The sequence below is a fragment of the Syngnathus scovelli genome, chromosome 2, assembly GCF_024217435.2.
Source record: "Syngnathus scovelli strain Florida chromosome 2, RoL_Ssco_1.2, whole genome shotgun sequence".
Taxonomy (NCBI): domain Eukaryota; kingdom Metazoa; phylum Chordata; class Actinopteri; order Syngnathiformes; family Syngnathidae; genus Syngnathus; species Syngnathus scovelli.
Window position 1 is genome coordinate 15,810,036 of NC_090848.1, and position 12,010 is coordinate 15,822,045.

Sequence of the window (12,010 nt, forward strand, 5' to 3'; positions counted from 1 at the left end):
CTACATTGTAGATTATTAACTGGTAGAAAGCGATGCCATTCCAAAAGAGAAAGCAATGTCTCTCCAAAAGCGAAAGAGGCGATTCAACTGATCTAAACCGCTGTGGCCTTCCAACTAAAAACGGAACTATGAGCTGATGAGGTCAGATGTGAACAGCCCACTCTGGTTTCACAAGGCTTCAAATACCCACCCACAAGGGGAAGGAGCTGTCACCTTACTTCAGGCACATCACCCGCACACACACACACCTCAATCATGAGTCAAGGTAAGATGACAGATGCATGCTTTTCTGCATATGTTTGATACAATGATGTATTTGTGTAGAAGGGCACATCGGATATCGTTCTGCGGTTTATTTTGGGAAACTGTCGTAAATTACAATTTGTGGGTAATCCGATAGACACGTTTTCACCCTTAAGATATTGGATGTTAATGTTGCAAGATAGAAGGGCTTATGTATGCTAAAAAAGGTGTACTAAATGACCAATGTCATTTTGTGTGTTATTGAAACGACGCATTTACACTTTGAGCAATGCATCAAAAGATGTACGTTTCATATCATGTGAATGAATGCTGAGACAAACACACTGTGTGCCTCACAATAAAAAAAAATGTGTTTCCACGATGAGAATCAAGCAATTCTGTTGTTTTCAACATTATATTGCAGAAATGCTAAGAGAAAAGCATTCACATTCATAATGTTGTGACATTAAGTGTTAGGCGTGCTACAATTACAAAAAAACATTACTACTTACTTGAAACGACATGTAAAAGCATACTTGTAATGTTGCAAGAATAAAGTTGTACTTTATGCAACAAAAGTGCCAATGTGGTAGATTTGCAGCAATCAGATCGACAACTAATTGCTTATCAAATTAGTTAATAGCTATTTTTGCTGTTTAAATCTAGTAATTCAGAATTGCCCAAAACCTCTGAATTTCTCAGCAATAAATGTTAAATACATGATTTCCCCCCTCACACCAATGTATCAATTAATCAGCAGATTATAACATCTATTTTACTTGCAATCCAACATTTCCAGTTCTGAAAAGTTATATGTTATGTTTCTAATCAACCGAGCTTTTTATGATCTAACAGCAGATCAGGAAAATCCACAATCAAGCTCATAGCTCAAACTAAGTGAGTAACTTTCATTTCATATTTGTGTCAGTTTTGGCTATCGAGCGCTGTGACCTGAACATCAAAGACAACAAAAGCAGCCATCGCACGGAGCTGTTTGCAGACGAGCGTCTGATCGTCCGACGGGGGCAAGCCTTCACTATCTTTGTCTACTTGAAACATGGCAGCATGACGCTCAAAGAAAACGTCAACTTCATTGTTCACACTGGTCAGAAAGCAATCAGCCCACCACCAGAGAACAAGTTGTGCATTTGCGTGTGTTTTGATTTAGATTTGTTATTCTCACTCTGCAGGTCCACTGCCCAAAAAAGAATCAGAGACCAAGGTTTCCTTCCCGCTCAGCAACTCCACAGTCAACACCAAGTGGAGCGCCTCGGCCACTCATGATCGGGCGAGCAACAAAGTGTCCATCACCATAGCATCCTCCCCTAACGCCCCCATTGGGCTCTACTCTCTGGCTGTAAACCACAACGGGCAGGAGACCACCTTAGGGCAATTCACTTTGCTCTTTAACGCTTGGTGTCGAAGTCAGTCTCCTTTTTTGCTTTACTATTTATTATATGGCATAAGCAACAACCACAACCCTGTAAAACTAACATTCTTGGTGGAAGCCATCGTTTCTGTTCAGTGTTCCCAGTAACAGTGTTGACCATGTGCACGGTTCTGCAGATGATGCCGTGTACATGCAAGGCGAGGCCAAGAGGCAAGAGTACGTTTTGGCGCAGCATGGCCAGATCTACAGAGGCACGCAGAAACGCATTATGGGGACGCCGTGGAACTTTGGACAGGTGTGTGTGTGTCTATGCAAATGCAAGTCATCAACCGTAAGTGATTTTTTTCAACAAATCTGTTTTTTTCATTACATTTTTTTTAATCAAAACTGCTGTTACAAATTGTGCACAGCAGTGTTTCAAGACATTTGAATGGTTCTAATAAAAATCAAAGTAACCTTTTGTTGAATTTACAGCATTAGGTTGTTGTATTTGCACTAAGTTAAAAACAGCCCTGGCAAAATAATTTAGAACGCGGTGCAAAACGGAGCTTGCATCCATTTATTTGCTTTATGTGCAGTTTGAAGCTGGAATTCTGGACATCTGTCTGAAAATCTTGGACGACAATCCGAAATTTGCGTTGGACGCCGATCAGGACTGCTCAGCCAGGAGAAATCCTATCTACGTGACTCGGGTCCTGAGCGCCATGGTAAGTAGCTCAGTTCAAGGAAGAATTAAGCAGCCTTTCCATGTTGGCATCCCACTAAGGAGGAGCACTATTTAAAAAATGGACGGACCAATACTATATTAATGAGCCTACAAAAGGTCAAAGAACCCGTGCCTTCATTTGGGGCCGCAGATGAACTGGTGACTCTCCAGGGCTTACTTTGGCAAGAGAAGGAGACACCTCGGATTGATGGCTAATTTTTCACTCAGCATTTGTGCCTTTGTTGCCACAGATCAACAGCAATGACGACAACGGGGTGCTGGTAGGTAAGTGGCATGACATTACCGGAGGCGTTCACCCCGGCCAGTGGGTCGGAACCGGAGACATTCTGCGCCAGTGGGCGGAGAGCGGCTCGGTCCGCTATGGCCAGTGTTGGGTGTTTGCTGCCGTTGGTTGCACAGGTAGGGGATCGCTAAAACTTTCCATATGTTTCTCACTGTTGATCAACTGACGGTTTCCAGAAGAAATAATAATAATAGTAATGTGTGCCCAGCGATTGGCTGGCAACCAGTGCAGGGTGTCCCCCGCCTGCTGTCAAGTTATACATTTGTTTACTTGCTTCCCCCAGTGTCCCGTGCCTTTGGTATCCCTTGTCGGGTAGTGACCAACTTTGGTTCAGCCCACGACACTAACGCCAACCTGATCATAGAGAAGGTTTACGATGAAGAAATGAATAATATTTCAAATGGGGATTCAATCTGGTGAGTCAGAGCACATCCAGCCATGCTGGTGATGATGATGGTTGTCATTATCAACCTTCATCCAATCCTCTTTGCAGGAACTTCCATGTTTGGGTGGACAGCTGGATGACCCGTCCAGACTTGGGCAAGGAATATGACGGGTGGCAAACCAGCGATCCGACGCCACAGGAGAAGAGTGACGGTGAACTTGAATTTTCAAATACATCCAATGGCCACACACCTACACAATCTAATGACATCCAATGCAACTTCTGTGCGTGCTCAGGTGTTTACTGTTGTGGTCCAGCTCCGCTGAAGGCCATTAAGGAAGGAGAGCTTACCAAAAAGTATGACACTCCTTTTATTTTTGCTGAGGTGAGTTGATGACATCGTTGATTATGCAAAGAGCTCAACCAATCTTGCATTAACTTCACCTTCAAAATGAGGTTATATAAGTTTGAGTTTGGAGAGAGAGACTTGGTCATATAATCAACCTCTGTGTTGCATTAGGTCAATGCTGACGTGGAGGACTTGGTTCGTCTGTCGAGCGGAGAGTACGTCAAGATCGGCGGATCGACCGACTCCGTCGGCCGCTTCATCAGCACCAAAGCTGTTGGCTCAGATGAGAGACAAGACATCACAGATGAGTACAAGTATCCTGAAGGTAAACACATGTCTCTTTAAATCTGCGTTGATTAGCAGCAACGTTGTTGACTACAATTGCTGTCCCTTGATGCATTAGGTTCTGAGGAGGAGCGCAAGGTGTTTGAGAAGGCCCAGCATCGCAACAAGCTACAACAGCGAGGGGAGAAACCGGGCCTTCAACTCAAGGTTGACAAAACTTGAATTCATCTGGAATTGTGATTGGCTCATTTGGTCTCATAGTGGAGAGGTGCTTAGCAGATACTATTTAATTTGTTAAATTAATCCACAATTACTTTTTTTGTGGGCTTCACTAAATACAATTGCAGTGAACGGCAGACATAAATATGTTAAAAATAAAATTTACTTGCTATTTATAATAAAAAGGAACCTCATAGAGGTACACTATGTAAATAAGAGCCAATGCATTACCCCTGTTTTGTTTGTGGCCCAAACTAAATCATTGTCATTCTTTTTATTGAAGATTAAGCTGGCAGAAAATATGATCGTGGGTTCGGACTTTGAAGTGTACATTGCTGTCACCAACAACTGCATGGTGACAAAGACATGTATGCTGCTCTTCTTTGCCAAAGCTGTTGGTTACAACGGCGGGCGAGGAAAGAGCTGTGGATTCACATCGGCCAGAGTGGAATTGCCCGCCGGAGAAGGTGAGACACATTTCAACCACCATGTTGTAAACACATAGTGGAAAATTGCCCATTGCTGCCAGTCATTTAAATAATGATAATATTTTATTGGCATCTTAAGATGACTTTAGAACATTCTACCATCAGATCAAAAATGAATAAATAAAACAATCACTTAAAAAATGCATTTGACATTCACTTGGGTTATGTTTGTCTGATATTTATATTTGTTTGATGAACTTACACGTGTAAATGTGCAAACTGCAAAATAGCATGAATTTGAGAAGAGGAAAGAGCAAATACTTTTTCACAGCACTGCAGATTCATGAATGAGGACTTGACCGGTGATGTTTTTTTTTTTTTTTGTTTTTTTTAGAGAGACGACTGTACCTTAAACTAGAGTACGATACTTATGGATCAGTGATCACATCCGATCGACTCATTCATCTGTCAGCCGTCACCATCGACAAGGAACACATCGATTATCACAAGGCCGAGAAGACTATAGTGCTGGACGAGCCTCGTGTGGAAATCAAGGTATGATGTATTGACATATGATAATATGTGATGTGTTCACATTTGAAAAGTTTCCATGTTTATGTGACATTCCTGCCAAAATATACAAACGATAAATATTTACAGGCTTAATTTCTACTTGTCAGGCTTTGCTTCATATCAATCGGATTCTCTTGCGTTAAGATATTGGCTAATCAGTGCTGCCAACTTAGCAACATTGTTGCTATGTTAAACATCCTTTCCAATTATTTTAGGTTCACAACATGATCTCATCTAACAAAAATGAACTAATTGCCCATCCACATTGAGAAGCATTAGCCTTATATTACATGTGCCTGTGCAGCTGCTAGGAGAAGCCAAGGTGAGGCAGCCGGTGTCGGTGAGGCTGACCATGGTAAACCCGTTGCCGGAGGCGCTTCAGGATTGTAGCTTCACCGTTGCGGGTGCTGGCCTGGTTGACGTCAAGCCCATAACATTCAAGTATGTATTGACGCTTGCTGTTTGCAAGAACATTCATATTAGGTTGCATAGTCGTCCAAATACTGGGATGTGGTCCATTTTCTTATCCTCATAAGGATAAGCGCTATATGAAAAGAAAAAAATGGATGCAGGCGTGACTGAACTTGATCTTGTTCTATTCTTCTGGCAGGATTGGATGTGTGTACCCCAAACAGGAAGCTACAGCCACCGCCATGTTCACTCCTACCAAGGCTGGCTCCAGCGTCCTACTGGTCAGCTTTGACAGTGACAAACTGAAAAACATCAAGAGCTCCATCAGCATTGTAGTGATGGGGGGCTAGACTCCATTCAATTTTCTGACACATCTTTTGTCATAGCAGACACAGTGGCTTACTTTTATTCAATCGACCCTCATATAGTCAAGTCAAGTCAAGTCAAGTCAAGTCAAGTCAAGTCAAGTCAAGTCAAGTCAAGTCAAGTCAAGTTTATTTGTGTAGCCCTAAATCACAAACAGTCTCAAAGGGCTTCACATAGCCAAAATTGACAATTATTCTCAAAACATCCCCTGATCTTAAGCTCCCAAAAGGGCAAGCAAAAACTCAAAAAAACCCTGCCAGGGGAAAATGAGAAACCTTGAGAAGGGACCACAGATGGAAGGATCCCCCTTTCAGGATCACCAGGTTGTAATGGATGCAGAGAGGGCACAAGTAATACATAATATGAAAATATAGTGCAACTCAGTCTATATATTTCATTGATTTGATACGATTTAATCATCATCCTTTGTTATTTTCTAGTCCATACGAATAGTAGTAAGCGGTTAATGTGAACGTTTGATGATAGGCAATTTTACAAATTTACAGTGATTGATTGATTGATTGATTGATTGATTGATTGATTGATTGATTGAAACCTTTATTGTCCCCTCTGAGGAAAATCAGATGTCAAACAGCTCATGACGTTTAAAAAGAGGAAGACGAACAGAAAAACAGAGTTCACAATGCAATAAATATAAACACACTGCTGATCCAGTAAATAAATAAAGCTGGTAGTTTGCAATTGAGGAGCAGTCGTCCATTTAATTCGTTTTACATTCGGGTTGAAAACAAAAATCTGACATTTGGTTAACTGCTTTATATGACAATATGTATATGTGTTTTACGTTGTGTAATATGTGTTGGTGTCCCCCCCAAATAAAGAGCAAGTAATCAAATACACATTCTTGACACGGACAAAAAATGCATAAAGTTATTAGGTACACTAGGTACAAAATGTTGGTGTACCTAATGGAGCGTCCGTGTGACGTCACAGATCAACCAGTCAATCAGGAGGTGGGGGTGAGGGTGGGTGTGGCACTTTTCACTTTCAGTTCAGCTTTGGCCATGATTTTTCCCTAATAAAGTGGCCTATTATTAGGTACACCTGAAAATGGCGGCGTACCTAAAGGAGTGTCCGTGTGACGTCACAGATCAACCAGTCAATCAGGAGGTGGGGGTGAGGGTGGGTGTGGCACTTTTCACTTTCAGTTCAGCTTTGGCCATGATTTTTCCCTAATAAAGTGGCCTATTATTAGGTACACCTGAAAATGGCGGCGTACCTAAAGGAGTGTCCGTGTGACGTCACAGATCAAACAGCCAATCAGAAAGTGGGGGTGACGGCGGGTGTGGCACTTTTCACTTTCAGTTAAGCTTTGGCCATGATTTTTCCCTAATGAACTGGCCTGCTATTAGGTACACCTGAAAATGGCGGTGTACCTAATGGAGTGTCCGAGTGATGTCACAGATCAACCAGCCAATCAGAAAGTGGGGGTGAGGGCGGGTGTGGCACTTTTCACTTAAACCAAGGGTGTTGACCTCCAGTCCTCGAGGGGCCGCGTTCCAATATGTTTTCCAAGGTACCCTCGTTAAACACACCTGCGTGAAAAGATTTTGGTCATTTCACGTTCTGCAGGAGCTAAAACTTTTCACGCAGGTGCATTTAACGAAGGAATCTTGGAAAACATGTTGGAATGCGGCCCCAAGGACGAGAGCTTGACACCCGTGACCTTTGACCATGATATTTCCCTAATAAAGTGGCCTGTTATTAGGTACACTTCAAAATGGCACTTTTCACTTACAGTTCAGCTTTGACCATGATTTTTCCCTAATGAGGTGGCCTGTGATTAGGTACACGTGAAAATTGGTTTGCTCCGCCAACTTGGGGGCAGGGCCACCTTATGTATTTACACATAAATACTTGCATTTGTTTGCATATGCGTACGTATGCAAAGCAAGGTTCCAATTCTAAAAGCAAATGCAGGTATGTGCTCACACCTGGGATCGAACCAAGTTCTTCCTAAGGGAGAGCCCTTGTAACTAACCAGTCGGTTATTTCGACCTGGCAGCTGCTAGCCGTCTGTACTTTTTTGTACTGGTGATGTGCATTTCAGTTCTCACGTGAACTGAATCTTCAGAATCGGTTCACTCAAAAGATTGGTTCAAAAGAATCGTTCTTTGAATCGTTCGCTACACTTTATTTATTTATTAATTAATTTATTTTTACCTCGTGCAGTGTACCTATTGAAGTGTCCATGAGGTGTATCTAATCACATGCCACTTACTAGGGAAAAATCAGGGTCAAAGCTTAACTGAAAGTGAAAAGTGACACACCCGCAGGGTCCCTTTCCGTGAAGCTATTGTTATACAATGTAACTGACTGGTCAAAATTTTCAAACAAATACAATTCAAAAAATATACTATATTCAAGCCATTCATGCTTGTTGAATAGCTTCAAATGAAACAAACTAAGATAAGTGCTTGCATTGTATAACACATTCCACAAGTGTATCTGTCTAAAGGTGGGCTCTTGAATGGGTTTACAATATTTTTTGTCTATTGATTGAGCCCATGATTTCTTCTGTAGCTTAAATTGTTCATTTGCGTGCTTCCGTTCTATGGGACACTAAAAGCTTAAAGGCATGATTTTCAATTTCTAAAAAGTCTGGGAAAATTTGGCCTGTAACTTGTAAAACTTTAGACTACGTATGTATGTGATGTTGCTCATTTGCCATTGGTTTTATGTGCCAATCATTAAATAAAGAATGTATTTAATCTGTCAGTTTTTTTGTTGGTGGGGTGGCCTACAGGGTCCTTCTTGCATGGAGCTCCCCGGGGGTGTAGAAACGCCCCTGATTGCGCGCCGTGCCTAACCTCGTAAACCGACAACCACCGTACGTAGATCACAACCGGCAGTGGGGTGGACTGGGGAGTTTCACCATGCCGTGGGGGAAGCCGTCACGGTGACGTGACTGTGGGTAGAGAGGCGGACCCGGCTATGCAGCAGCCGCGGAACAGCGTGTCTTCAGCAACATGAAACATGGATGAAGAGGTCGCGGAAAGTTGGGAGGAAGCGGCTGATAACGGGGTAAAGCAAGACAAGCCAACCCTGACATTGATTCTTATGCCAACGCCGTGCCAGAGACTTCAATTCGGTGTCAATCGGAGACAATCTCGGAAAGCTTCTAGTGTGTCCCAAGTCCCGCGGGCCAACAATGTGGCTCGTGCTAGCGCGTTAGCATTGACAAAGTTAGCGAGCTAACATCAAGCGGCTGGCGCGTTAGCTTGGCTATACCCGAGCGAGCTCGTCAACATACCGGGTTCTTTTTTACGGACTTGTTCGTAACCTATCTCGAAGAGGGCCGGGTAGTGTGCGAGCCAAATTCGGCGACTAAGTTTTCGTTTCTTCCTTTAGCTAATGCTAATGCTGCTATGGCTGGCATGGAAAATAGAATGTCGACGCCGGTTCGTGTCAATTTACCTTTTGGGTGTTCTAGTACCAGCTACCTCTTCTGATTTTACTTTTGTATCGGTGGTACACGCTCAAAGTGAAGGCTTCATAATTGTAATTTACACGACACCGACACCCGCACATGTTAACTCCGATTTATTCAGCGCGGACCCAACTTTTCACGATAGCCAATTTAATGTAATGGTATTAGCTCCTTGTCTTGTTGAAGTTCCTTTACAAATAGCTAAATTTGACAAGTTTGACGGCTCACAGTGTATCGTTGGCAAGATGTTTGGGAAGTGGCTAAGTTAGCCATTTAACGACGATCCCTAGCGATTAAGTTTACAGCCAAAGTTAGCTTAGCGTTAATCGATGACGTCATCAACGCGGCCCGCGAAGGCGCTGATAGCCGGAAGTGGCTAGACAGTGGCGCTACGTCTCACATCATTATTGCCCAAATATCCCAGTTGTCATCGAAAAAAACCCCAACTCATGACGGCTTAATACGGTTAATGTTCGTGAGCTGTGCACTTTCATGCCGCGACTTGACAGCTGCCCCGGTGTAACCAATGTATAAATAGCTTGTAACTCAACCCTGCTTTCCTTCCACTCCGAGACTTGCTCTATACCAGTGGTTCTTAACCTTGTTGGAGGTACCGAACCCCTCGTTAGTGTTTTTTTTTTGTTTTGTTTTTTAATTCTAGACAGATGTTTTTTTACTGGTGCACAAAATGAGCCGTGCATGAACATCACCTTGTTCAAACAACAAAACCAACACAATGCATGAACTCACAACAAATGACATACTGGCAAATCAAAATGGAGGGTCTGTCGAACCCCTAGGGTTCGATCGAACCCAGGTTAAGAACCACTTCTCTATACTCGTCACGCCCTTTATTTTTCCTCCCTGCCATCAAAATCCCTATTGGACTAATATGTTTACATGAATTTATGTTCGTGTTTTCCTTCCACAGGAAATGGATAAACGGTTAGAGGAGAAACTAAGAATCAGCCAGAGAGAACAGTAAGATAATTGAACTGTATTTGTTGAAGTTGGGTTAAAGTAGTATGAATGTAATTTCCTATCATTTCTTTAACTGTATCCAGGGGTATTATTATTATTAATAATAATAATATTGCCTTCTTGGATTAAGATTATTTCACTAATTTTCAGCCATTCAAGGAAGCTGACATTTACAAGTTTTAATTTGCTGACTGCCGTTTCTAGAGAGTCAAGTAACCACCATTGTTCTCCACGCTCGTCACTGAAGACGGCCATGGTCATCCAGGACGACTCCCTACCGGCAGCGCCGCCACCTCAGATTCGCATCTTGAAGCGGCCCACAAACAACGGGTCGCTGGGGTCTCCCCTGAACCAGAACAGGCCCACGCCGCAGGTCAAGTCTTTGGCACAGCGCGAGGCGGAGTACGCCGAGGCCCGGAAAAGAATTTTGGGGAGTGCTTCTCCGGAGGAGACGACCCAGGATAAGAATGGTGCAGACAGGTAAATGTCTATTAGACACTAGACAAGAAAAAAATAGTGTTATCTGAGCACTGCAACTCCTGAATTGGGTTTTGGCAACTACTTACTTTCCGGTCTACGGGTGCTATTTACAATCTCTGCTCTCTCAATATGATGAACGTACATAGAAATATTCACCTCTTCTGTCTTTCCTCCAGGGCGGGTCGCATCAATTCTACGTTGCCTTCAGAGGACACGAGATCCAACAATCACGCGGTCCGACAGCCAAGCAGCCCCGACGGTACCCAAGGGTTCCGACAGCACAGATAATTTGGACCTAGGGGCCACTGGATGGAAAGAGGGCAGGGGGAGCAGACATACAACACTACATTGCTCCAAAATTCTTCCCACTGGAGTGGGACACCTCCTCCACAGGAAAAAGCATCTCCCCCTAGCCCTTCCTTCTTCCGTCGAGACACTGTGACAATGAACGCCTGGAATCACTGTGATGATCCCTTTACAAGGAACACCTCACTCCTTCTCTTCAAGCAAAGACTAGCAAAGAGGAGGTGCAGTGAGGGCCATCCCTCAGCAATAATAATCAAGAGCTCACTTTATAGTTGTGCTTTTTTTTTTTTTTTTAAAGCTTAGCTCACCAACTTTTTATCTTTTGCTTTCCCCCAAATTTTTGGATTATTATAAAGGTTTCTCTGCTTGGTTGTTTTTACATAAATCATTGTTTAGAGGACATGCCAGCACAGCCCTCGAGATACATAAACTATGAAATATAGCCATTGTTTTTTGGGATGGAGATCGAGCATCTTGCAGTGTTGCAATGTAGCTTTATCGACGTGCCCCTTCAGAGCATGTTGCCATTTGTTTTGAACCATTCTTGTTCCTGCTTTATTTTGTGGGAGGGGAGGGGTTGCCGGCCTTACTCCTTGGACTATCACATTTTTCTGTTTAAAAAGTAAGCACCTCGAGTAAATTAAGTGAGCTTCACATTGACTTTTTAAGTAGCTTTTCTGCCTTTTAAATATGTTGTACAAGATGAGAGTAATGTCAGCAGTATTTTAACCCAAGAACAAAGATGGAAATCAGGTTACCCCAATTTTGTTTATACATAAAGCATGAGTTTCCTTTGCTTTTAGCAAGCTTGGCCTTGCGCAACACATAGCAACTCAACGCCTTCAAATGGCTCCAGAATGAATCCATTAAAAAGGATTGCATTTCCTTCATTTTTTAGCATGAACTTATGCCAATATGGTGGCTGTTGTCTGTTTGTAATGTTTACGTGATTCCTTGGGCAAAAGATCACTGCTGGAATTCTGACTGACAATGCTATGAATGAGGAGGATGTGCTATTTAAATATGATCCGGAGACCAAGTCACCAGTTAACCAAGGAATGCTGTTTTTTGATGTTGCTGTTTCATGTTCTTCATGCTCACCCATGTTTCAGTTTCTGTTCACGTAGACTTTG

The 12,010-nt window shown here is 42.8% G+C and overlaps 2 protein-coding genes and 1 long non-coding RNA gene across 4 annotated transcripts; 2 read left to right on the top strand and 1 right to left on the bottom strand.

Annotated features, from left to right (window-relative positions):
- Positions 1-133: 133 nt before the first annotated feature.
- Positions 134-6,365, top strand: LOC125988014 (protein-glutamine gamma-glutamyltransferase 2-like). 2 transcript variants are annotated; one of them, XM_049752727.2, is made up of 16 exons: positions 134-265; positions 1,172-1,348; positions 1,434-1,667; positions 1,810-1,928; positions 2,212-2,340; positions 2,591-2,759; positions 2,927-3,059; positions 3,137-3,240; positions 3,325-3,413; positions 3,549-3,702; positions 3,781-3,869; positions 4,165-4,348; positions 4,704-4,864; positions 5,187-5,323; positions 5,493-5,687; positions 5,787-6,365. In XM_049752727.2, the coding sequence occupies exons 1-15, from the start codon at positions 256-258 to the stop codon at positions 5,641-5,643; spliced, it is 2,040 nt and encodes a 679-aa protein (XP_049608684.1). In that variant the 5' UTR covers positions 134-255; the 3' UTR covers positions 5,644-5,687; positions 5,787-6,365. The 2 variants fall into 2 exon arrangements, with proteins under 2 accessions (XP_049608684.1, XP_049608683.1); XM_049752726.2 differs by having other exon boundaries at positions 5,493-6,365.
- A 2,133-nt stretch (positions 6,366-8,498) lies between these two features.
- LOC125988015 (SUZ RNA-binding domain-containing) lies at positions 8,499-11,936 on the top strand. The gene is made up of 4 exons (XM_049752729.2): positions 8,499-8,704; positions 10,042-10,091; positions 10,296-10,571; positions 10,748-11,936. The coding sequence occupies exons 1-4, from the start codon at positions 8,657-8,659 to the stop codon at positions 10,857-10,859; spliced, it is 486 nt and encodes a 161-aa protein (XP_049608686.1). The 5' UTR covers positions 8,499-8,656; the 3' UTR covers positions 10,860-11,936.
- On the bottom strand, positions 9,742-10,877 carry LOC125988016 (uncharacterized). Its single transcript, XR_007488202.1, has 2 exons — positions 10,728-10,877; positions 9,742-10,589 (listed from the first exon to the last, which is right to left on the bottom strand). It is a non-coding gene; the product is annotated as an uncharacterized lncRNA (long non-coding RNA).
- Positions 11,937-12,010: the final 74 nt, after the last annotated feature.